This window comes from Portunus trituberculatus, chromosome 2 (assembly GCF_017591435.1).
Source record: "Portunus trituberculatus isolate SZX2019 chromosome 2, ASM1759143v1, whole genome shotgun sequence".
NCBI lineage: Eukaryota > Metazoa > Arthropoda > Malacostraca > Decapoda > Portunidae > Portunus > Portunus trituberculatus.
In genome coordinates this window covers 7,394,858-7,419,857 of record NC_059256.1, presented here as the reverse complement: position 1 = coordinate 7,419,857, position 25,000 = coordinate 7,394,858, and the positions used below count along the sequence as shown (strand labels likewise).

Below are 25,000 nucleotides of genomic sequence, written 5' to 3'. Positions count from 1 at the left end.
GATAAGAACCTTAACTTAGCTGTGTATGACTGGCACCATGGAGGGGGTAGGGTAGCACTGTGTTGCTCACGATCCCTCCTCGGGGCTTTAACTGGCGGGACCACGTTTGTGTGTCGTGTGGCATGGGTTGGCTGGGGTGCATTGTGGGGGAGGTGGTGTAGCTGTGGGTGGCTGGTGTGACCCGGTTTGTCAAGTGGAATGGGTTAGCTGGGGTGCGTTGTGGGGGAGGAGGTGTAGCTGTGGGTGGCTGGTGTGACCCGGTTTGTCAAGTGGAATGGGTTGGCTGGGGTGCATTGTGGGGGAGGAGGTGTCGTAGTCGTGAGTGGCACACCAGGCCTCTACCCAGCCAGACGAGGGCCCTTAGGTGTGTGGCAGCCAGTGTGGGGAGATCGAGGGTAGAGAGGCCGTGATCATAGTGAGTGTAGGCAAGGGCAAGTATGTTTCTGCTGCCTGACCTTCTTTTGGACATTTCCCAGTTGTTGGTGCTGAGTGCAGGTGAGGGAGGAAGACCACACAGGTGAGCCATAAGTTTGGGCAGGATGAAGGTGATGTAGATCCCCTTTAACGCATCAGCTGGTGTGCGCAGTGACATGTAGAGTGTAGGCTGCCGATCTCACTGTGGCGGTCACGTGTAACTTCCATGTCAGCTGACCGTCCACTGTGACCCCGAGAAGACCATCCCAAGTTGACCACTTGGAGGGGGTGAGGAAACAGGGAGAGCTGGGAAAGGGGGGGGGGAACTGCCGCTGAGGAGGTGCTGACAATGAATTACTGTTTTGGTGTTGTTAATTGTCATCCTGCTCTCCGCCGCCCACTCCTGCAGGCTGTTCAGTGAGTGGTGTTGGGAGTGCTCAATACAGTCTGGTTTTTGTTGAGTGGCACACCCGCACAGTGCACACCCACAGTGATGCCATCCACATTCTTCCAGGGGGGGGGGGGATGGTGTTTGTCAGAGCGTCATTAATCAGTATCAGGAAACTAAGTGTGTGTGTGTGTGTGTGTGTGTGTGTGTTTTATCTATATGTTTATCAGTCTGTTTGTGTGTATGTATGTCTTATCTATCTATTTATCTATCTGTGTGTGTGTGTGTGTGTGTGTGTGTGTGTGTGTGTGTGTGTCTATCTCTTGTATTTTTCGTCTTTCTTCATTCTTTCATTTCATTATTTTATTTTTCACTTTTTTCTCTTCCTTTCCTTTGCTTCTTTATTTTCTTTTTGTATTTCCTTTGTTTCTTTCCTTCTTTCTTTTCTCTTTCCTCTTCTTTCAATCTCTAATTCTTTTTCTTTCTTTTATTTTTTTTTCCTCTCTCTCTCTCTCTCTCTCTCTCTCTCTCTCTCTCTCTCTCTCTCTCTCTCTCTCTCTCTCTCTCTCTCCTCTCCTCCTCCTCCTCCTCCTCTCCTCTTCCTCCTAACCTAACCTAACCTAACCCAACACACACACACACACACACACACACACATCTTCATCTTCCTATTATCATCTTTCCTTCTTTCTTCATTTCCTTCACCATCTATAAAATATAACATCTCTTTTTACTTCAATAACTTTCCTTCTCCTTGTTTCACACCATTCTCTTCTAAAATCCTTCAAAAAACTGCAAAAAACATCTTCCCTATCTTCTTTTCTTCTTCTAACTCTTCATTTCCTTCATTATCTTCCTAATATAATAACTAATAACCTTTTTCTTTCATTATTTTACACCATTTTCTTCTAAAATCCTTCAAAAACAGCAAAAAACATCTTCCCTATCTTCTTTCCCTCTTCTAACTCTTCTTTTCTTCATTTCCTTCATTATCTTCCTAATATAATAACTAATAACCTTTTTCTTTCATTTTTTTCACCATTCTCTTCTAAAATCCTTCAAAAAACATCTTCCCTATCTTCTTTCCCTCTTCTAACTCTTCTTTTCTTCATTTCCTTCATTAACTTCGTAATATAATAACTAATAACCTTTTCTTTCATTTTTCACCATTCTCTTCTAAAATCCTTAAAAAAACATCTTCCCTATCTTCTTTCCTTCTTCTAACTCTTCTTTTTCTTCATTTCCTTCATTAACTTCGTAATATAATAACTAATAACCTTTTTCTTTCATTTTTCACACCATTCTCTTCTAAAATCCTTAAAAAAACATCTCCCCTATCTTCTTTCCTTCTTCTAACTCTTCTTTTCTTCATTTCCTTCATTAACTTCCTAATATAATAACTAATAACCTTTTTCTTTAATTTTTCACACCATTCTCTTCTAAAATCCTTAAAAAAAACATCTTCCCTATCTTCTTTCCTTCTTCTAACTCTTCTTTTCTTCATTTCCTTCATTATCTTCCTAATATAACGCCTAATAACCTTTTTCTTTCATTATTTTACACCATTCTCTTCTAAAATCCTTCAAAAACAGCAAAAAACATCTTCCCTATCTTCTTTCCCTCTTCTAACTCTTCTTTTTCTTCATTTCCTTCATTATCTTCCTAATATAATAACTAATAACCTTTTTCTTTCATTTTTCACACCATTCTCTTCTAAAATCTTTCAAAAAAACATCTTCCCTATCTTCTTTCCTTCTTCTAACTCTTCTTTTTCTTCATTTCCTTCATTAATCTTCCTAATATAATAACTAATAACCTTTTCTTTCATTTTTTCACACCATTCTCTTCTAAAATCCTTAAAAAAACATCTCCCCTATCTACTTTCCTTCTTCTAACTCTTCTTTTTCTTCATTTCCTTCATTATCTTCCTAATATAATAACTAATAACCTTTTTCTTTCATTTTTCACACCATTCTCTTCTAAAATCCTTCAAAAAAACATCTTCCCTATCTTCTTTCCTTCTTCTAACTCTTCTTTTTCTTCATTTCCTTCATTAACTTCGTAATATAACGCCTAATAACCTTTTTCTTTCATTTTTCACGCCATTCTCTTTTAAAATCCTTCAAAAACCGCCAATATACCACCACCTTCCTTATCTTTCCCTCTTCAGCGGCGAGAGGATCCAGTGGGCGGGTCTTCCTGGGTACTGGGGCGTCATAGTGGGCACTGGGACCCTGGGGAACGCCGCCTCTCTCCCCCCGGTGGCGTCCCGCAGGTAAAGCACTGTTCCGTTCCTCCCTTTGCTGGTCAACGCTACCTCGCCCCGCTGCAGGGTTACCAACTCTACAGATACTGAGTCCTGAGAGAGAGAGAGAGAGAGAGAGAGAGAGAGAGTTATGATTAGAATTAGCATTTTCTTTCTCTTCCGCCTCCTCCTTTTTCTTCTTCCTTTTTCTTCTTTTCTTTTTCCTCCTCCTCCTCCTCCTCCTCCTCCTTTTCTTCTTCATTTTTATTCTTTTACTTCCTCCTCTTCCTCCTCCTTTACGCGTTCTCCTCTTCCTCCTCCTATTTCTGTTCATACTCCTCCTCCTCCTTCTCCTCCTTTACCATTTCTTTCTCCTCCTCCTCTTCTTCCTTTTCTTCGTCCATCTCTACCTTATTTTCTTCCTCCTCCTCCTCCTCCTCCTCTTTCATTTCAAAACATCTCTAGCACTAACTGAAAAAATGCTTCCTCCTCCTCCTCCTCCTCCTCCTCCTCCTCCTCCACGACACAGACAGCCCTGAGTGAACAGTCACTACTACTACTCTCGACCTGTGACGGGCTGTGGAAAGTCAGGAGCCCTGACAGTAGTGATCATCATGGGGAATTAAAGTACCAGGGGTCACTGCTGCAGGGGGTAACCATGTAGTGTGCGGCGCCCCTTAGTGGGAAGTACACTTTTACAGTGGACTGAACGGAGCTGGGGCCTGATTGACTGCTGTCTCCCTTGAAAGCGCCAGGCAAGACTACCGCACCACCTCTTCACCTCTACACTGTGTCTACATTTACAGTACACTATACTATACTTACACTCACAGATAACCCTGAGTTAACGGTCACTACTCCCTGTCAATTTTTGATCACCATCGGGACAACCAGGGATCAATGTTGCAGGGGGAAATCAGTGTACGGCGTCCCTCCAAGGGAAAGTACGCTTACTCAGTGGAGTGAACGGAGCTGGGGCCTGATTGACTGCTGCCTTCCTTGAAAGCGCCAGGCAAGGCTGCCGCACCACCCCTCCGACATCCACACTGTGACTCCACCCACACGCACATTCACCACACTACATAACCGTCAAGCACCTACATAGTCCCCCACAAACAAGAGTAGACGTAGATTACAACTTCCTTTCTCTATCCTCTAAAATTCCATTTGGTTTTTCAATACCACATGGTGCCTTTCCTTTTCCGGCCAGCTTCGGCTGGTGGGATGGGTGGGTGGGGAGGAGCCTTCTGCTTTCCTGTCCTGTCTCTAACACTGTGTAGTTAGTATAGAATAGTTAACCAAGCAGCCTAGTAAGGACCCCAAGGTATGTTGTTGCTTGGTCTTTCCTTTGTATTCCTTTGTATTCCTCTTACCTCGTAGCTGAAACAGAGGTGGTGGTGGTGGTGGTGGCAAGGATAGGACAGACTGGCAGATGAGGACAAGACGGCGCTGCGGACACTGTATATTTGTTGGCGTTTCTCGGAGACTGCCTTGAATCTGGTGGTGAGGATGCTTTTACAGTTTTACTACTACTACTACTACTACTACTACTACTACTACTACTACTACTGCTGCTGCTACGACTACTACTACTACTACTACTATTTACAACTACTATTTCATTTTGTTCGTTTATCTTTTATGGTTTCAACGGGACTTTTTTTCATTTTCCTAACATTATTTCTGGGTTTATTTGAAGTTGTAAGGGTTTTTAAGGGTGTTTTTGTGGTTGTGGTGACAGATTAACAACATTTCCACACTCCAAAGGCTCTAGTTGAAGTGACGCGGGTTTTTAAGGGTGTTTTTGTGGTTGTGGTGACAGATTAACAACATTTCCACACTCCAAAGGCTCTAGTTGAAGTGATGCGGGTTTTTAAGGGTGTTTTTGTGGTTGTGGTGACAGATTAACAACATTTCCACACTCCAAAGGCTCTAGTTGAAGTGACGCGGGTTTTAAGGGTGTTTTGTGGTTGTGGTGACAGATTAACAACATTTCCACACTCCAAAGGCTCTAGTTGAAGTGACGCGGGTTTTAAGGGTGTTTTGTGGTTGTGGTGACAGATTAACAACATTTCCACACTCCAAAGGCTCTAGTTGAAGTGACGCGGGTTTTAAGGGTGTTTTGTGGTTGTGGTGACAGATTAACAACATTTCCACACTCCAAAGGCTCTAGTTGAAGTGACGCGGGTTTTAAGGGTGTTTTGTGGTTGTGGTGACAGATTAACAACATTTCCACACTCCAAAGGCTCTAGTTGAAGTGACGCGGGTTTTAAGGGTGTTTTTGTGGTTGTGGTGACAGATTAACAACATTTCCACACTCCAAAGGCTCTAGTTGAAGTGACGCGGGTTTTTAAGGGTGTTTTGTGGTTGTGGTGACAGATTAACAACATTTCCACACTCCAAAGGCTCTAGTTGAAGTGACGCGGGTTTTTAAGGGTGTTTTTGTGGTTGTGGTGACAGATTAACAACATTTCCACACTCCAAAGGCTCTAGTTGAAGTGACGCGTGTTTTTAAGGGTGTTTTTGTGGTTGTGGTGACAGATTAACATTTCTACAGTATGAACAGGAAAAAACACTTTTGAAAACGACAGTTGATCTTTGTGACCTTGGTAAACAGTTTTGGCGGGAGAGAAGAGCGATTATGAAGACTATCTCTCTCTCTCTCTCTCTCTCTCTCTCTCTCTCTCTCTCTCTCCTAAAACAGCATGACCACCACACTGATACCAAATTTACGTACAAACCCTCAAATAATCAAACCTGACCTAACCTAACCTAACCTGACCTGACCTAACCTAACTTTACTTGAGTTGACCTGGCCTTACCTGAAGAGCGTTGGGGAGAAGGTGTGGTTGACCAGGAGCATACGCCAGGTCAGGAGGTCAATGCTGAGGGTCAAATGAGGAGAGGTCGCTGGCTTGATGTGGTACCATTGTTTGTCGCTCACCTCCTGAGAGAGAGAGAGAGAGAGAGAGAGAGAGAGAGAGAGATTACAGACAAATGATAACTTCTCTTCCTCCTCCTCCTCCTCCTCCTCTTTTTCTTCCTCCTCCTTCTCTTGCTCCTCCGCCTCCTTCACCTTCACTTCCTCCTCCTCCTCCTCCTCCTCCTCTTCTTCTTCTTTCTTCTCCTCCTCTTCCTCCTCCTCCTCGTTCTTCTCTCCCTACTCTTCCTCCTTCTCTCCTCTTTTTACTTCTCCTTCTTCTCTTCCTTTTTTCTTTTTCTCTTCCTCCTCGTCCTCCTCCTCCTCCTCCTCCCCCCTTTCTTCTTTCTATTTTCTTCTCCTCCTCCTCCTCCTCCTCCTCCTCCTCCTCCTCCTCCTCCTCCTCCTCCTTCTTCTCTTCTTCATCCTCCTCCTTCACCTCTTCCTTCTTTTAATCCTCCTCCTTCACCTTCTCTCTCTCCTCCTCCTCCTCCTCCTCCTTCTCCTCAATTTCATTTTTTTTTCCTCTCTTTCTTCCTTTCTGTTACTTTTTTGCTACCATCCTCTCCTCCTCCTCCTCCTCCTCCTGCTCACCATGAAGGGGTTGGCAATGGCGTGGCGGCGGAGCGTGTGGTCAAGAGCGCTGTATCTTCCAGCCTTGTAGTGAACCAGTGTTGTGATGGTCTCAGGGCTACCAACCATCACGCGTCTGCAGAGAGAGAGAGAGAGTGTGTTTCTATCTATCTATCTGTCTCTCTGTCTATCTATCTATCTGTCTCTCTGTCTATCTATCTATCTGTCTCTCTGTCTATCTATCTGTCTCTCTGTCTATCTGTCTGTCTGTCTATTGTTTGTCTAAAGAGAGAGAGAGAGAGAGAGAGATATTAACATTTCTCTTCTTCTCTCTCTCCTTTCTTTTTTTCCTATTTTCCCGATATATATCTATTAATATTGCTTTTATCTATCTATCTATCTATCTATCTATGTCTATTTATCTAGGTGTCTGAAAAATGTCCATCTATCCATATATCTATCAATCTTACCTATTTATCTATCCATCTATCTATCTATCCTTTTATTCATCTATCTATCCAGCTATATAAATACTAACCCATCTGTCTGTCTATATCTATTTAACCAATCCATTTCTCTATCAACCTACCTTAAGACAGCCATGGCCCGGCGCTTCCTGGCCTTCACGTGTCTGTCAAAAGCTCCCAGGATGAAATGAGAAGGTATGGTGTGTTTGGCGGCGTTTGGGTGTCTCTCAAACAGCGACACCAGAGCTTCTCGCATCTGCACCACGAGAGAGAGAGAGAGAGAGAGAGAGAGAGGGGGTGGCTGTCTTGGCTGTCACTCTATAAGATTTTGTGGTGTGTTTGTTCATAGTTTAGTTTCAAAAGGGTCTCTAGTTGAAGTGACGCGGGTTTTTAAGGGTGTTTTTGTGGTTGTGGTGACAGATTAACTATTTCCACACTCCAAAGGCTCTAGTTGAAGTGACGCGGGTTTTTAAGGGTGTTTTTGTGGTTGTGGTGACAGATTAACAATATTTCCACACTCCAAAGGCTCTAGTTGAAGTGACGCGGGTTTTTAAAGGTGTTTTTGTGGTTGTGGTGACAGATTGACAACATTTCCACACTCCAAAGGCTCTAGTTGAAGTGACGCGGGTTTTTAAAGGTGTTTTTGTGGTTGTGGTGACAGATTAACAACATTTCCACACTCCAAAGGCTCTAGTTGAAGTGACGCGTGTTTTTAAGGGTGTTTTTGTGGTTGTGGTGACAGATTAACAACATTTCCACACTCCAAAGGTCTAGTTGAAGTGACGCGGGTTTTTAAGGGTGTTTTTGTGGTTGTGGTGACAGATTAACAATATTTCTACACTCCAAAGGCTCAAGTTGAAGTGTAGAAATGTTGTTAATCTTTCACCAGAACCACCAAAACACCCTTAAAAACCCGCGTCACTTCAACTAGAGCTTTTGGAATATGGAAATGCTGTTAATCTATCACCACAACCTTAAAAACACCTTAAAATCCTTAGAACTTCATCTAAAGCCTTTGGAGTATAGAAATATTATTAATATGTCACCACAACCACAAAAACACCCTTAAAAACCCGCGTCACTTCAACTAGAGCCCTTGGAGTATAGAAATATTATTAATCTGTCACCACAACCACAAACAACGCCCTCAAAACCCGGATCCTTTCAACTAAACCCTTTCCAATGCAAACACTCAGAACTACAAACACTGAATGAACAAACCTGCTTCAAATAGCGCATTCTAAGAGGCTCCTGGGCGCTCAAGAGGTCGAGAAGAGTAAAGACACGCCTCGCCTGCTCCTCTGTCCTCACGTTGCCTAATTTCTTGTTCAAATAGTCCTCAACCAAAGTAAGGAAGTCAAGTTTTTTGAGAAGAGTGTACAGATGGGGTTTGATCTCGTTTTCTTTGAGTTTTGAAGGGTGGATGTTGATGTGGTGTAGAAATCTCTTGTTGAATCGATCCCATTGTAAAAACTCCTTCGGTATCTTGAGGCTCTGAAAGTTGACGCAGGCCAGGTCAGGTCAGGTCAGGGAGAAGGCAGACAGAGAGAGAGGGGGGGGGAGTTAGGAAGGTTGTGGCTGGATAGGGGGTCTGTGTGAGGGAGAGGGAAAGGTGAAATTAGGTTAGGTTAGGTCAAGTTAGGTTAGGTTAGGTTATATTTGGTTAAGTTAGGTGAAAGTTAGGTTAGGTTAGGTTAGGTTAGGCCAGATTAAGTTAGGTTAGGTTAGGTTATATTTGGTTTGGTTAAGTTAGGTGAAAGTTAGGTTAGGTTAGGCCAGATTAAGTTAGGTTAGGTTAGGTTATATTTGGTTAGGTTAGGTGAAAGTTTGGTTAGGTTAGGTTAGGCCAGATTAAGTTAGGTTAGGTTAGGTTTTTTTTTAACTAATTATGGATGTCTTAAGCGAAGATGTGAGAAGAGAAGCACTATGGCCAATGCTGTTTGCTGATGATATCGTTCTGGTGAGTGAGACAAAAGCTGACCTGCGGGGGGAACTTACGAGATGGAAAGGTGCACAAGAGGATAGAGGTTTGAAGATTAGTAGAAGCAAGACCGAGTACCTATCCTTTAACCCCTTCAGTACCATGTCACGTTCTCATATTCATTCTGGTGACTATTTGGTGATTTTGTACAGCTTCAGAAACTTATGTGGGGGATTAAAATAGTGAAGACTCTGGCCATTAATCTCTTGACCTCCATAAAACCTTAATGTCAAAAAATGGTCTAATTACACAAAACTCATAGTAATTTGCGTCCCAGTACTGAAAGGGTTAATGCGGTAGATAGCGTAGATGATATGAGTATAGATGGGGAAGCTATTAAGAGAGTTACTGCCTTACCATATCTTGAATCGCTTGTAACTATGGACTGCATGTAGAAATAAACCATCAGATTCAGTGTAGATGGAATTCCTGGCGAAAAATATCACGGGGTTTCTATGTGACAGAAAATTAATTGCGAGACTGAAAGGTGAAGTTTACAAAGCAGCATTAAGGCCTGCAATGATGTATGGAAGTCAAAATTGGGCTATGAAGAACCTACATGGAAAGAAGGTTGATGTGGCAGAAATGAGGATGTTAAGATGGATGTGCGGTGTGACAAAAGAAATGATCCAGAACGAGTTGATAAGAGGCACAGTGAAAGTTGCAGAGATAAGTTCAAAGATGCAGGAAAGAAGGTTAAGTTGGTACGAGCATGTAATGAGAGGAGATGGAAATTATGGAGGTGGAGGGAAGAAGAAGAAGAAGAAGAAGAGGTAGGCCGAAGCTGAGATGGAAGGACATGCTGAGGAAGAAGAAGAAGAAGAAGAAGAAGGTTAGGTTAGGTTGGATTAAGATATGTTAGTTTGAAGAGGACAAGTGATAGTTATGGTTAGTTACTACTACTACTACTACTACTACTACTACTACTACTACTACTACTACTACTACTACCGCAACCACTACTAACGCTACCACTATTACTACTACTAACGCTACTACTACTACTACTATTACTACTACTATCCTCATTACGGTTTAGATCGAGAAGTAGCAGTTTAGCAGTTTATGGAAGTTATAGGGGGTGTCCAGCAACACCACCACCATCACCACCACCACAACAACAACAACAACAACAACAACAAGCATATCACTATCTTGTGTTCCTTATCTTACCTTTTTATCATCATTGTTGCTTCCTCCTTTCTTCTGCTCCGCTCTGAAAGTAGTAGTAGTAGTAGTAGTAGTAGTAGTAGTAGTAGTAGTAGTAGTAGTAGTGGTGGTAGTGGTAGTAGTAGTGGTGGTGGTGGTGGTGGTGGTGGTGGTAGTAGTAGTGGTGGTGGTGGTGGTGGTGGTGGCAGTAGTGGTGGTAGTGGTGGTGGTGGCAGTAGTAGTAGTAGTGGTGGTGGTAGTAGTAGTAATAGTAGTAGTAGTAGTAATAGTTCATATATATTTGACAATTCTCTCTCTCTCTCTCTCTCTCTCACACACACACACACACACACACACACACACACACACACGGTATCTCAGTTTAGAGCGGTGGCTTCACAAGCCAGAGGACCGGGGTTGGATTCCCCGGCCGGGTGGAGATATTTGGGTGTGTCTCCTTTGACGTGTAGCCCCTGTTCACTGTTCACTGTTCACTGTTCACTGTTCACTGTTCACTGTTTACTGTTCACTGTTCACTGTTCAGTGTTCACTGTTCACTGTTCAGTGTTCACTGTTCAGTGTTCACTGTTCACTGTTCACTGTTCAGTGTTCACTGTTTACTGTTCACTGTTCACTGTTCACTGTCCACTGTTCAGTGTACAGTGTTCAGTGTTGAGTGTTGAGTGTAGAGTGTTGAGGTAGCAGTGAGTAGGTAGGGGGTGTAAATGAAGGAGTTGTGAGGTTGTTGTCCCGGTGTGTGGTGTGTGCCTGGTCTCAGGCCTAGCCCAAGATCGGAAACAATGAGCTCTCACCTCGCTCCGTAGGGGAACGTCTGGCTGTCTCCTCACACACTGCACCACACCAAACACTCAAACACACACACACACACACACACACACACACACACACAACTAATAACACCACCACCACCACCACTACCACAACAACAACAACAATAACAACAACAGCAACAACAACACTAACCTTGCACCTTCCACCACCATCGCCACCGCCACCACCACCAGCACCAGCTTCATTCTGACACTGTTTTAACACAACCTGAAAGAAAGAAAGAAAGAAATAATGAAGAGAGAGAGAGAGAGAGAGAGAGAGAGAGAGAGAGTATTTTGAATGCACACACACACACACACACACACACACACACACACACACACACACACCTGCACCAACAGTCTTGTAATGTTTATCTGGAAGGACAGCAAGATATATATGCCCATTATCTCTCTCTCTCTCTCTCTCTCTCTCTCTCTCTCTCTCTCTCTCTCTTCTTTTTCTCGTTTTTCTTTTTTTCTTCTTCTTCTTTTCTTCTACTGCTACCACTAATACTACAACTACTACTACTACTACTACTACTACTACTACTACTACTACCACTAACTTGACAACAGCATTTCATAACACACAGTTCCTTCTCCTCTTCATTATTTTTTTGTTTGTTCATTCTTGTTATCTCTATCATTTATTTCACTTCCTTTCTTTATTTCCTTTCTTTATTTTTCCTTTCTTTATTTTTCTTCCCAATCTTCGTTTCATTTCTCATCCTTTCAAAAATTTCATGTCACATTTTCTTTCTTTCATTCTTTTTCATTCTTTCTGTGGTTCGTTTCTTCACTAATGTTATCTTATCTCTCTCTCTCTCTCTCTCTCTCTCTCTCTCTCTCTGTTATCTTTCTTATCACTATTTCTGTCATCTTGTCTCTCAAATCTCCTTAATCCTTTTTTTTTCACTATCTCTTTTATTGCTTTCTGTTCGTCATAGGTTTGGCATCTCTCTCTCTCTCTCTCTCTCTCTCTCTCTCTCTCTCTCTCTCTCTCTCTCTCTCTCTCTCTCTCTCTCTCTCTCTCTCTCTCTTAATTTCTACTGCTACTACTATTACTGCAACTACAACTACAACCATCTTTTCCCTTGTTCCCTAACCAGTTTCAATGTTTAAGGTGGCTGCAACTCACAGACTGTCCTTATCAACGCCCTTCCTTCATGTAGAGGGTGATTAACACTTCTGGATGACTTCTGGTGCTGTTGTTGGCTTCGTGCGGCAGTGGAAGGGTTACCTCTGGCCTTCATTCCTCACTGTTACCAAGTTCACCGTTCCAGTCTCAGTCTGTCCTTTGTAGGTGAAGACTGTACCGCTGCCAACACTGCCTTGGTCTTCAGTGTTCCAGTCTGAGGCAGCGGAACTGACTGACCTTTGTAGGTGAAGACTGTACCGCTGGTAACACTGGCTTGGTCTTCAGTGTTCCAGTCTGAGGCAGCAGGAACTGACTGACCTTTGTAGGTGAAGACTGTACCGCTGGTAACAGTGGCTTGGTCTTCAGTGTTCCAGTCTGAGGCAGCAGGAACTGACTGACCTTTGTAGGTGAAGACTGTACCGCTGGTAACACTGCCTTGGTCTTCAGTGTTCCAGTCTGAGGCAGCAGGAACTGACTGACCTTTGTAGGTGAAGACTGTACCGCTGGTAACACTGGCTTGGTCTTCAGTGTTCCAGTCTGAGGCAGCAGGAACTGACTGACCTTTGTAGGTGAAGACTGTACCGCTGGTAACACTGGCTTGGTCTTCAGTGTTCCAGTCTGAGGCAGCAGGAACTGACTGACCTTTGTAGGTGAAGACTGTACCGCTGCTAACACTGGCTTGGTCTTCAGTGTTCCAGTCTGAGGCAGCAGGAACTGACTGACCTTTGTAGGTGAAGACTGTACCACTGCTAACAGTGGCTTGGTCTTCAGTGTTCCAGTCTGAGGCAGCGGGAACTGACTGACCTTTGTAGGTGAAGACTGTACCGCTGGTAACAGTGGCTTGGTCTTCAGTGTTCCAGTCTGAGGCAGCGGGAACTGACTGACCTTTGTAGGTGAAGACTGAACCGCTGGTAACACTGCCTTGGTCTTCAGTGTTCCAGTCTGAGGCAGCAGGAACTGACTGACCTTTGTAGGTGAAGACTGTACCGCTGGTAACACTGCCTTGGTCTTCAGTGTTCCAGTCTGAGGCAGCGGGAACTGACTGACCTTTGTAGGTGAAGACTGTACCGCTGCTAACACTGCCTTGGTCTTCAGTGTTCCAGTCTGAGGCAGCAGGAACTGACTGAAGACTGTACCGCTGGTAACAGTGGCTTGGTCTGTGCCGAGGAGACCAGTGGTGGGGTTGTGTGGAGAGATTAGCGAGGTAGGTGTGTTTGTGTTACGCAGATGACACCAGAGCGGGCACACCTTTGTTCCTTTCCTCTGCAGGAGAGAAGCCAGCCCAGGACAACAACATGTTGAGGAGGAACGGCCCACTTGAGTGCTGGTTCCCTACCAGTGAAGTGAACACTTGGACAAAATTAAGCAACAAATGTGTGGAAGGTTCAGTTCATGTCAGGCAGACAGTCTTGTGGCCACTGCTACCTGCCACCTACCTCACTCACCGACACTGTTCACTGGTCACTGTTCACGCTCCTAACGGGAGGAGCAACAGCAGCAGCAGCAGCAGGAGGAGGAGGAGGAGGAGGAAAAGGAGGAAGAGGAAGAAATATTCACATCTTAACAATTCTATTCAACTCTCTCTCTCTCTCTCTCTCTCTCTCTCTCTCTCTCTCTCTCTCTCTCTCTCTCTCTCTCTCTCTCTCTCTCTCTCTCTCTCTCTCTCACTACATTAGAGAGAGTAAGAAAGAGAGATAGGAGGAAAAATGAACAAAAAATGGCAACAAGCATCGAAAACAGGATCCACTTGAGTGTTGGTTCCCTCAAAGAAAAATAAAAAGTTTCCCACAATTAATGAACAAATATCTTACACAATGAGATGCAGAGAGTGTTGGATTGGTTGGCGAGAGAAGGAAGAGAGTTGGATTGGAAGGTAAATTGTTGAAAGGCTGATGTTATGAATGTGAATATTGTAAACGCGAGAGATTGCTTCACTGAGGGGAGAGTTGTGAAGCATTGGAGAGGTTCAATTCGCTCGGTACTGTCTTGTCCACCAGCGGTTCATTTTCCCCTTCAGTAGCATGACGTGTTTCCATATTCCTTGTGGTGACTATTTGGTGACTTCCTACAGCTTCACAAACTCATGTGGGGGTTAAAATAGTGAAGACTGTGGCCATTAATCTTGTGCCCTCCATACACCCTTGCTAATGTCAATAAAATGGTCTAATGGTACACAAATCTCAAGGTAAAAATGTGTCCCAGTACTGAAGGGGTTAAAATAGTGAAGACTGTGGCCATTAATCTTGTGCCCTCCATACACCCTTGCTAGTCAAGAGATGGTCTAATGGTACACAAATCTCAAGGTAAAAATGTGTCCCAGTACTGAAGGGGTTAAAATAGTGAAGACGGTACACAAATCTCAAGGTAAAAATGTGTCCCAGTACTGAAGGGGTTAAAATAGTGAAGACTGTGGCCATTAATCTTGTGCCCTCCATACACCCTTGCTAATGTCAATAAAATGGTCTAATGGTACACAAATCTCAAGTTAAAAATGTGTCCCAGTACTGAAGGGGTTAAAATAGTGAAGACTGTGGCCATTAATCTTGTGCCCTCCATACACCCTTGCTAATGTCAATAAAATGGTCTAATGGTACACAAATCTCAAGTTAAAAATGTGTCCCAGACTGAAGACAGACAGACAGACAGAGAGAGAGAGAGAGAGAGAGAGAGAGAATACGTATCTATGAGGCTGCCACATGAACTGACTGACTGACTGACTGACTGAATAATAATAATAATAATAATAATAACAATAATATTTACCTTCTTTCTATATTTTCCTTGCTCTTAATCTACTTCATTTCACCAATAAAAAAAAAAAGCTATTTACATTGTTTTTATTCTATTCTTTATCTTATTTTCTCTCCTTTTTTCTCATTTTTATCATTATTTTCTTGATCTATTTTCCTTTTCCTTCATTTCCTTCAGTTAACCAATTAAATATAAGAAAACATTATTCACATCCTTCTTTTTTTCTATTCCTTCATCATTTTCCTTCTTCCTTCATTTTCCTTCATTCATTTTCATTCTTCTTCATTTATTTCAGTTAAACAATTAAAAAAAAACAAAGATAGGCTATTTATATTATTTTTTTTCGTGTTTTTTCTTATTTTCTCTTCTTTTTCTATCTTTATTATTATTTTCCTTCTTTTCCTTTTCTTTTTCTCTCATTTATTTTATCTAGCCATTAAAAACAAAGATAGGCTATTTAGAGTGTTTTTTTTTTTGTCGTTTTTTTTCTTATTTTCTCTTCCTTTTTCTAATATTTATCATTATTTTCTCTATTTCTTGCCTTGTCTATCTTTATTTTATTCTTCACGTTTATTATTTGCTTATTTTCTTTTTATTTTCTTATTTTCTTCTCTATTTTATTTTATTTTCTTATTTTCTTATTTTTTCTTAATTTTCTTTACTTTTTACTTGACTTTGATAAATGAAAAGGAAATATTTACATTTTTTTTTCCTTTTCATTTCAATTTTTCTTTCCTTTTCTCATTTCCTTCATTTCTTTTCATTTCTTTTCCTTTATTTCTCCTTTTCTCAATTTTTTCTTTAGTTTCCCATTAAAAAAAAGACTATTTATTTATTCTTTCGTTTTTATTTACCATTATTTTTTTTCTATTTATTCATTTCTTTCATTTTTCTTTCCTTCTTTCTTTTTCTTTTCCTTCTATTAATTTTTTTTTTAGTTTATCATAAAAAAGGAAAATAAAAAAGGCTCATTTGATTTATTTTTAGTTTTTATTTTGATTTCTTCCTCCTTTTATTCATTTTCTGTTATTTATTTTATTGTTTTTACTTTTCCTACAAATTTTCTCTTACTTTAGAAATTAATATTAGTTTTTTTTTTCCTTCCTCGAATTACAAAAAATAAACTGGTTAATTTTTCTTTTCTTGTTTTCAATTTTTTTTTCTTTCTTTTCACCATTAAAGGAAAAAAAAAGGCTGTTTATACTGTTATCCTATCATTATCTTGTTCTTCCTTCTTTCTTTCCTTTCTTTTTCTCTGTTTTCATTTACTTAAGCAAGAAAAAAAATAGTCTGTTTATATTATTTCTTCCTATCATCGTCTTTTCTTCCTTCATTTCTTTCTTTTTCTTGTTTTCATTTACAGAAGCAAGAAAAAATAGGCTGTTTACATTATTTCTTCCTATCATTATTTTTCTTCACTTTTTCTTTCCTTCGTCTTTTATTTATAGAAGAAAGAAGAAAAAAAGAAGAATTATTTACATTATTTCTTTCTATCAACATAATTTCCTCCTTCATTCCTTTCTTTTTCTCTGTTTTCATTTACTTAAGCAAGAAAAAATAGGCTGTTTATATTATTTCTTCCTATCATCGTCTTTTCTTCCTTCATTTCTTTTTTTTCTTGTTTTCATTTACAAAAGCAAAAAAAAAAAAAAAATAGGCAGTTTACAAAATTTCTTCCTATCATTATTTTTCTTCACTTTTTCTTTCCTTTGTCTTTTATTTATAGAAGAAAGAAGAAAAAAAGGAGAATTATTTACATTTTTCTTCCTATCAACATCATTTCTTCCTTCATTCCTTTCTTTTTCTCTGTTTTCATTTACTTAAGCAAGAAAAAATAGGCTGTTTATATTATTTCTTCCTATCATCGTCTTTTCTTCCTTCATTTCTTTTTTTTTCTCTGTTTTCATTTACTTAAACAAGAAAAAAAGACTGTTTATATTATTTCTTCCTATCATTCTCTTTTCTTCTTTTTTTCATTCCTCCTCCTCTTCATTTATAGAAGAAAGAAGAAAAAAAGGAGAATTATTTACATTTTTCTTCATATAAACATCTTTTCTTCCTTCATTTCTTTCTTTTTCTCTGTTTTCATTTACAAAAGCAAGAAAAAAAATAGTCTGTTTATATTATTTCTTCCTATCATCATCTTTTCTTCCTTCATTTCTTTTTTTTTCTCTGTTTTCATTTACTTAAAGCAAGAAAAAAAGACTGTTTATATTATTTCTTCCTATCATTCTCTTTTCTTCTTTTTTTCATTCCTCCTCCTTTCATTTATAGGAGAAAGAAGAAAAAAAGGAGAACTATTTACATTTTTCTTCCTATCAACATCATTTCCTCCTTCTTTCCTTTCTTTTGTGGCTTTTAAAATGAAAAAAGTCAAAAGAGGAGGAGGAGGAGGAGGAGGAGGAGGAGGAGGAGGAGGAAGACATTCGGTACCCGTTGGTTATTCTGTCCTGAAAAACACTTGATTAATGTTTGTCCCGTGTATTCTGGGCAGGTTAGCCAGTGTGCAGCTGTTACCAATGGCGTCTGCTGTGCTCTCATTGCTTTATTATCATATATCCAATACATGAGCCCTGATAGGAAGAAAGTTTTATACCCTAACGTAAAAACAGCGGATATATTTTTAGGAACCCCACGCCATGTTGCAATGTCTCTTGGATAGTCAATATCAGCCACTCCGGTCTTATTTAATCGCCAATATCTGTCCTCGCTGAAGGCATAGGCCCTCCCATTATGGCCCCATAGCATAGCGGCGTTCAGATGAGTCGCGTTGATGTTTAAATTAGATAAATAACCTCTGCGTATGACCTCTAGACGGTAGCCAAGGATGAAAAATTCTTGTCCTTGGAATAAGATAAGATATCCGTCCGGGTTGACAAACGCGGCGTCTACTTTCCTCAGTGGCGGGAAACGTAAAGCTATTTTCTCAGGATATTCATTCCAGTATGGCCTTCCCTTCCTATCTAGACGCCAATAATATTCCCCTTTGAAGAAAAAAAGCTCGTCTCTGAAGTTTGTCACCGCATCTATGTCACTGAAGCAAATATCTGGCTGTGTTGGGTGGCTTGGCTTAGACGGGCGGCATATACCTTCCGTAGGCGGTCGTGGCGTTGTGACTGGAGGTCGTTGGGTGGTACTAGGACGAGGGTGGGGTCTAGGAGGGCGTGGGGATGGTCTGGGTGGGCGTGTGGTGGTGGTGGTACGTATAGGAGGGCGTGGGGGTGGTCTAGGTGGGCGTGGAGGTGGTCTGGGTGGGCGTGTGGTGGTGGTGGTGCGTATAGGAGGGCGTGGGGGTGGTCTAGGTGGGCGTGTGGTGGTGGTGGTTGTCCTGGGCGCGTGGGTGGGTATGGGTGATTGTCGGTCTTCCTCTGGGGCACCGTAGAGAGCTTGGATTGCTTTCTCATCGTCCTTTGGTAACTCAAAATCGTCTGCTAAGTCTTGATAGAATGGTGCCATCAGAGCAGTGTTCACGTCCGAGTGACTGAGACCTGTGGGAGTAGCAGTAGTAGTAGTAACAGTAGTAGTAGTAGTAGTAGTAGTAGTAGTAGCAATACCTAATGAACGTAGAGAGGTGAAAGAGAAGGTCCCCATGCACGCTTATCTGGCCGGTGAACAGTGTGCGTGACGGGCGGCGGAGCGACCCACACACACTGTTGAGGCCGCGTGAAGAGAGATGATGGCCTCCCTTTGGAAAATGATGAGCTATAGGCCTACTTACGACAGCAGCTATTGCAGTGATACAGTTATTAAAACCAACACGCCTATTTCACGCTGCTGTCTCTTAAAAGTTCTTTCACCCAGAAGCAACACACACACACACACACACACACACACACGGCCACATTACCTCATGACTGGCTGACAGCTTGTAAATTTTCTACAAGTCATATGCTGTGTGTGTGTGTGTGTGTGTGTGTGTGTGTGTGTGTGGTGTGCCTCAAAGCCGCCTCATAAGCCTATACACGTTCTGCCTGAGCCGGACGCTAGCCGGATGGAGTCAGCCTGTCAGCCCAGACACGCTCAGTTTTGGCTGGATAGTCCTGTTTGCCTCAGCCCGTCAGACACATTCGGACAAGCCGCCGAGTGTGTATGGAACCCGAAATGGTGTTTTATTTGTGTATGTAAGGTGTTTAGTACCATCGAAATAACAAAACAATTCAATATGTGATAAATATTGTCAATTAACATGCAAATAAGTAAACAGATAAGTAAAATCGAGAAAACAAACTAAATATACCTTTTCTAATTGACGCGCCTTTCATTAGCACCATCAACAGCCAATCAGCGACGAGTACTTGTCCTAACTATCGTAGCGTCACACCAACGCGGGCTCTGATTGGCTCCTGCGGTGGTCACGTGACAAGCCCTCCTCAAGCCGAACCATAGCGGTGAAGAGACGGAAGGAAATAGTGTTTGAATTTTCTCATATATCGGCAAAATAGTGCAGTGTGGGCGTGTTTTTGTGGCATGATGTGGGCGTGTGATGCCTGGCGCGTGTGGTGACGGGCGTGGGCGTAGCTGCGAGGAAAGATAGCCAAGATGCACGAGGATGAAGATAGAAAGGTAAGCCTGTAATTTGCCTGACAGGATCTCTACAACAGCGAAAGTGGCAGTAGAAGGTGTTACATTTTACCCTTTAGCATGAAAACTGCGTGATCTGGCTGAGTTTTGGTGGCTTGCTGTGGGCGTGGGGTGTCTGGCGGGGGTGGTGGTGGGCGTGCGGGGTTGCTGTGAGGTGTGAGGTTTGAGATATGAGAGGTTAAGTATAGGTGAGGTGGCCTGCTAAAAGGATAACGCAAGAGGAGGCATACTGAGAAACGCATTAATCTCTCACCAAAACTGTTTTCCAAGGCCACAAAGATGACTAGTTGGGTTTTCAAGAGTGTTTCTCCAGTTAATCGTGCAGAAATCTTGTCACTCTGCCTCTAGAACCGTAAAAACTAGCTTGAAAACGATTTATTCTTTCACCACGACTGTGTTCAAAGGCCACAGAGATGACTAGTTGGGTTTTCAAGAGTGTTTCTCCAGTTAATCGTGCAGAAATCTTGTCACTCTGCCTCTAGAACTGTAAAAGTCATCCTTAACCCCTTCAGTACTGGGACACACTTTTACCTTGAGTTTTGGGTGTGATTAGACAGCAAGAGTGTATGGAGGTCAGAAGATTTATGGCCACAGTCTTCACTATTTTAACCCCCTTCAGTACTGGGACACATTTTTACCTTGAGATTTGTGTACCATTAGACCATTTTATTGACATTAGCAAGGGTGTATGGAGGGCACAAGATTAATGGCCACAGTCTTCACTATTTTAACCCCTTCAGTACTGGGACACATTTTTACCTTGAGATTTGTGTACCATTAGACCATTTTATTGACATTAGCAAGGGTGTATGGAGGGCACAAGATTAATGGCCACAGTCTTCACTATTTTAACCCCTTCAGTACTGGGACACATTTTTACCTTGAGATTTGTGTACCATTAGACCATTTTATTGACATTAGCAAGGGTGTATGGAGGGCACAAGATTAATGGCCACAGTCTTCACTATTTTAACCCCTTCAGTACTGGGACACATTTTTACCTTGAGATTTGTGTACCATTAGACCATTTTATTGACATTAGCAAGGGTGTATGGAGGGCACAAGATTAATGGCCACAGTCTTCACTATTTTAACCCCTTCAGTACTGGGACACATTTTACCTTGAGATTTGTGTACCATTAGACCATTTTATTGACATTAGCAAGGGTGTATGGAGGGCACAAGATTAATGGCCACAGTCTTCACTATTTTAACCCCTTCAGTACTGGGACACATTTTACCTTGAGATTTGTGTACCATTAGACCATTTTATTGACATTAGCAAGGGTGTATGGAGGGCACAAGATTAATGGCCACAGTCTTCACTATTTTAACCCCTTCAGTACTGGGACACATTTTTACCTTGAGATTTGTGTACCATTAGACCATTTTATTGACATTAGCAAGGGTGTATGGAGGGCACAAGATTAATGGCCACAGTCTTCACTATTCTAATCCCCCACATGAGTTTCTAAAGCTGTATAAAATCGCCAAATATTAAGTAGAATAGGTATGGAAACACGTCATGATACTGAAGGGGTTTAAAAACGCTTTATTCTCACCACAACAGTTTTCCAAGGCCAAAATAGATAATTAGCGGGGTTTTCGAGAGAGTTTCCAGTTACTAATGTAGAAATATTGTCACTCTGCCTCTAGAACCGTGAAAAACTTGCTTAAAAACGCGTTACTCTCACCACGACTATTTTGAAGGCCTCCAAGATGACGACTATACATTTCAGCGGTGGACAAACGGTGTTTTTTGCAGATATCTCCTAAACGAATCGTTGGATGAGTATGATATTTCAACACACTACCTTGAACATCCGTTCGTAATTTATGGTTAACATACCACAGTGCTATATGTGTTATGTGAGGAGTTTACTGAGTGATATTACGCCTAATCCAGTCATCATATCAAAGGTGTTATACAGAATCGGACGAGTGTGGGGTACTCGTCTAACCCCTCCACCACCACCACCACCACCCTGAAGAACCCCCAGACCACTCCTTCTCTACCCCAGTATCGCATGACCCTCTTCCCCGCTTTCCTCTTCACCCCCTATTCACACCATCAGCCTTCCACCTTTGATTTTTTTCCCTATTGTAATTACATACGTATAGGTATAATAGTTACATACGTCAGTATGTACATACATATCATACATTAATGATATTATTTAATACAATTGCTGGTATATGTGGACATGAAAACCAGAGTGGGTCAAACGACCGTGAAAGCAATAGCTAATTCCGCTGTTAATGGCCGTATAGCTGGATAATAAGCAACGTATCTAACAACAAAATAATATTATATATAAACTGGACCACTTTTTATGATCAATAGGTAGACAGTACGCAATAAGAGTATCAACTTTTCCTAAGGCCGGCCATACACTTATCATGTACACCTGACAGGTACGCCTGAAAAGTTAAGCCTGTCAGGTATACCTGATAGTGTATGGCGGGAAAAACTACCCTCTCAGGCGACCTGACAACTGATGAAAATTCGATCAGTTCTGCCTGACAGGCGAGTAAACGATGTGTGTGTGGCGGTTTCATCAGGTGTACCTGAACAGGTCTCTCTCTCTGTTATTAACAATCCTTTGCGTTTCTTCAGTCTGTTTTTACATTTCACAAAAACTACAGATAATAAGGAGAGAAAGTACAACTCATCTTCTCGAGAATCCATGGCCAACTGACAAACTTGACAGGTATGCATGAAGAGTGTGTGTGCTCCTCAGGTGTCAGGTATACCTGACAGGCGTAACTTTCCAGGCGTACCTGTCAGGTGTACATGATAAGTGTATGGCCGGCCTAACAGTAGAAGGTCCAGGTCACAGGTAATTCCAGCACATCATGTTCACATGGTTGACCATAACGACTGCAAACATGGCTCTTCTATATACTACACGTAAACGTGCTGTTGTACACTAATTATCAACGTGAACCACTTCTTGCCTTCATCAAATTGTACCATACTCGTTAATAATCATATCCATACATACACACTTACAGAACATTATAATGTATAAATACAGTGGTGGGAGAAGTAGGGAGGGACACAGGAGGGAGGGAGGCGAGGAGCTAGGGAGAGGAGAGGATAAAGAGCGAGAACTTCCGAGACGGGGGAGACGTAGTAGTGGTTAGGAATGGTTTGGGTGGGTGTGTGGGGGGGGGGAGGGGCCACACTTTCATTGGAATGCGTCAACATGACTCGTCGGCTTTGTGTTATTTTTCACGAGTAAACTCCTCACATAACACATATAGCACTGTGGTATGTTAACCAGAAATTACGAACGGATGTTCAAGGTAGTGTGTTGAAATATCATACTCATCCAACGATTCGTTTAGGAGATATCTGCAAAACACACCGCTCGTCCACCGCTGAAATGTAGAGTAGCGGGATTTTAAAGTGTTTCTCCAGTTAATCCTGCAGAAATCTTGTCACCTTAAAAGAAACTCGTCTAAATCTAAATAAGCCCTCTTGATATAGTGGAGGAAGTTTATCATTATTATTTTTTGCCACTACTACTACTACTACTACTACTACTACTGCACTCGTAGCCCGTGAAGAGAGTCGCCGCAGTGTTGCCAGGTCGGGATGAGCGAGGCAGCCTGGCAGTGTTATGATACACACACACACACACACACACACACTGATGTTATTTATTCTATTTATCTAATTACTTTATTTATGTATTTATTTTCTTCATGTTATCTGTTTATTATTTTCTATCTGTTTATTTCTCTATTTCATTGCGTATTGTTTCGTACACGGCAACGTTCTCTTGTCTCTAACCTGAAGTGAAGTGTTGAACGATTCATTGCTTGCATTCAAAAGTTTAGCAGTATAGACGTGTTCTTTGTGTAGTGTTCATCATTCACTGCACGACGTTTGGGTGTGTGGATGTTATGGAGCAGTGCACAGTGAGAGTGTAGTGAGGGCAGTGGAAGCTTGTGTTGGATTGGTTTTGTCCGGAAGGGAGCGTGGCGGCGGCGGAGGGTTGTGGTCAGCAGCTGGCACCACCACCACCACCACCACCGCACCGTCCACCCACCATGTCAGTCAGTTTTGGCGCCAGTGTCCGTGGTGGTGGTGGTGGTGGTGGGAAGTAACCAGTCTGTTGTGTCTGGCTTGCAGTGTTTGCTGTGCTGTGTTTGTGTACAGTATGGCTTGTTGCTGCTTCTGCTGTGTCTAGTGATAAACGCTGTATCTCATATTGTCTGCCTGTGTGTGGACTGGGGAGAGACATTCTAGCGCCGCCGCCCACCCAGGCACCCACCCACCACTGAAACTCAGAAAACACACACACACACAGTGGAGGATACAACCCTTGCAGTGACGTACAAGCAACAACACACTGCAGTGAACACCGAAGTGGTAGTGGTGATGTGACGGATACCTCAGCATGTCACGCTCCTAACTCGCCCCAACACACTCCAAGGTAACCTCCAGCACACAGTGGTAGTGAATCAACACCTTCAGACACTTAAAAGCCGCGAAAATGCAAGTTTTGCGTGAGTACACCGAGGGGTGGGCAGAGGCGGTGGGCATGTCTCAGCCATTATGTGGTTTGTTTGTTACTTATTGTAGGCCAGACATGTCACAAAGTGGAGCCACAGACACAATCTTTCACGTCAGCTGTTCAGATACATCCGCATTGCCAGCTTTGTGTGTCAGGAAGGCCCAGACAGGTGAAATAGCTGGCGGCGACCGGCACTCCTGGGCGGCCATCTTGGTGACGTCATCAAGATGGCCGCCCAGCCTGCCCCGGCCAGCCCAGTTCCAGCATTTATTTTAATTTCCCCTCAGCTCACTTATTTCGCCTCACAAGTCAGTTTTGATGCTTTCTGTAAGTATTTGTGAGTGTTTGGAGTGTGTCATGCTTGTGTTGCGTGAAACACGGTGACTTAGAGGCTGTTTATGGCTTAGATAAGAGCCCAGTTTCCTTTACAAATTTTCCAACTACGTATGTTTGATTTTTTGTTTCCAGGTGTAATGAAGTGTTTGTGTTTTCAAAGAATAGTTTGTGATGGTTTAAGTGTGTTTCGCTCCTGACAAGGTAAATATGTGGACTTTGAGAGTGATTTACAGCGCCGTTAAAGTGTGTAAAAGTGACACATACAAAAGATGTTATTTTTTTTGTTTCCGCGTGCTGACAAGTTTTGAAATGTTGTGAATGTTGTTCATATTTTTAAAAAGTGTTTTCGATCCTGTTGAATGAAGTTGGTGGGCTTTAGAATTGTTTTTGAGCATGTCGATGTTATAACACTTTTATTTGTGGTATTTTTGAAATATTTTCTTATTGCTCAGCCTGGCAATGCTTTTCATATTTTGGAAGTTAGTTTTGATTGGTGACAAGTCACAATTTCATAAGCATTCGTGTCCAGCTGCCGTTTTGCGAGTCGACATTTTCAAAATGGTTTGCGTAACGTAAATATGTGACGTCATCAACGGGGGTCCTGGGGTGGGACCCAGACCCAGACCCAGACCTCTGGCCCCCACCCTCCCGTACGGTGTATGCGTGCTTACGTGTGTGTTGCCCTGTCTCACTGTACA

General features: G+C 42.1%; 3 protein-coding genes across 7 annotated transcripts in view; 1 reads left to right on the top strand and 2 right to left on the bottom strand.

Annotated features, from left to right (window-relative positions):
- Nucleotides 1–1,464: 1,464 nt before the first annotated feature.
- On the bottom strand, nt 1,465–11,196 carry LOC123504274. 5 transcript variants are annotated; one of them, XR_006674789.1, is made up of 9 exons: nt 11,122–11,196; nt 10,162–10,204; nt 8,229–8,501; nt 7,130–7,263; nt 6,562–6,676; nt 5,870–5,994; nt 4,421–4,544; nt 2,485–3,161; nt 1,465–1,678 (listed from the first exon to the last, which is right to left on the bottom strand). XR_006674789.1 is itself a non-coding variant. In XM_045254707.1 (9 exons), the coding sequence occupies exons 1-8, from the start codon at nt 11,172–11,174 to the stop codon at nt 2,955–2,957; spliced, it is 1,074 nt and encodes a 357-aa protein (XP_045110642.1). In that variant the 5' UTR covers nt 11,175–11,196; the 3' UTR covers nt 1,730–1,858; nt 2,923–2,954. The 5 variants fall into 5 exon arrangements, 3 of the variants coding, with proteins under 3 accessions (XP_045110642.1, XP_045110634.1, XP_045110621.1); XM_045254707.1 differs by lacking the exon at nt 1,465–1,678 and adding an exon at nt 1,730–1,858 and having other exon boundaries at nt 2,923–3,161; XR_006674785.1 differs by lacking the exon at nt 1,465–1,678 and adding an exon at nt 2,306–2,342.
- A 5,965-nt stretch (nt 11,197–17,161) lies between these two features.
- LOC123504252 (stromelysin-3-like) overlaps nt 17,162–25,000 on the bottom strand; it is a 10,310-nt gene continuing 2,471 nt past the window's right edge. The window contains exon 2 of the mRNA XM_045254639.1: nt 17,162–18,347. Within this exon, the coding sequence (XP_045110574.1) occupies nt 17,233–18,347 (1,115 nt within the window). The 3' untranslated portion in view covers nt 17,162–17,232. The remainder of the gene's footprint in view (nt 18,348–25,000) is intronic.
- Nucleotides 19,125–25,000, top strand: part of LOC123504296 (charged multivesicular body protein 3-like) — a 17,072-nt gene continuing 11,196 nt past the window's right edge. Inside the window, exon 1 of the mRNA XM_045254725.1 lies at nt 19,125–19,422. Coding sequence (XP_045110660.1) covers nt 19,399–19,422 — 24 coding nt within the window. The 5' untranslated portion in view covers nt 19,125–19,398. The remainder of the gene's footprint in view (nt 19,423–25,000) is intronic.

Coding starts and splice junctions, on each gene's coding strand:
- LOC123504274 (XM_045254707.1), bottom strand. CDS start 11,174: ATGAAGCTGGTGCTGGTGGTGGTGGCGGTGGCGATGGTGGTGGAAGGT. Junction 5,995..6,561: donor CCATTGCCAACCCCTTCATG/GTGAGCAGGAGG, acceptor TCTCTCTCTCAG/GAGGTGAGCGACAAACAATG. Junction 4,545..5,869: donor TTCTCCCCAACGCTCTTCAG/GTAAGGCCAGGT, acceptor CCTCACCACCAG/ATTCAAGGCAGTCTCCGAGA.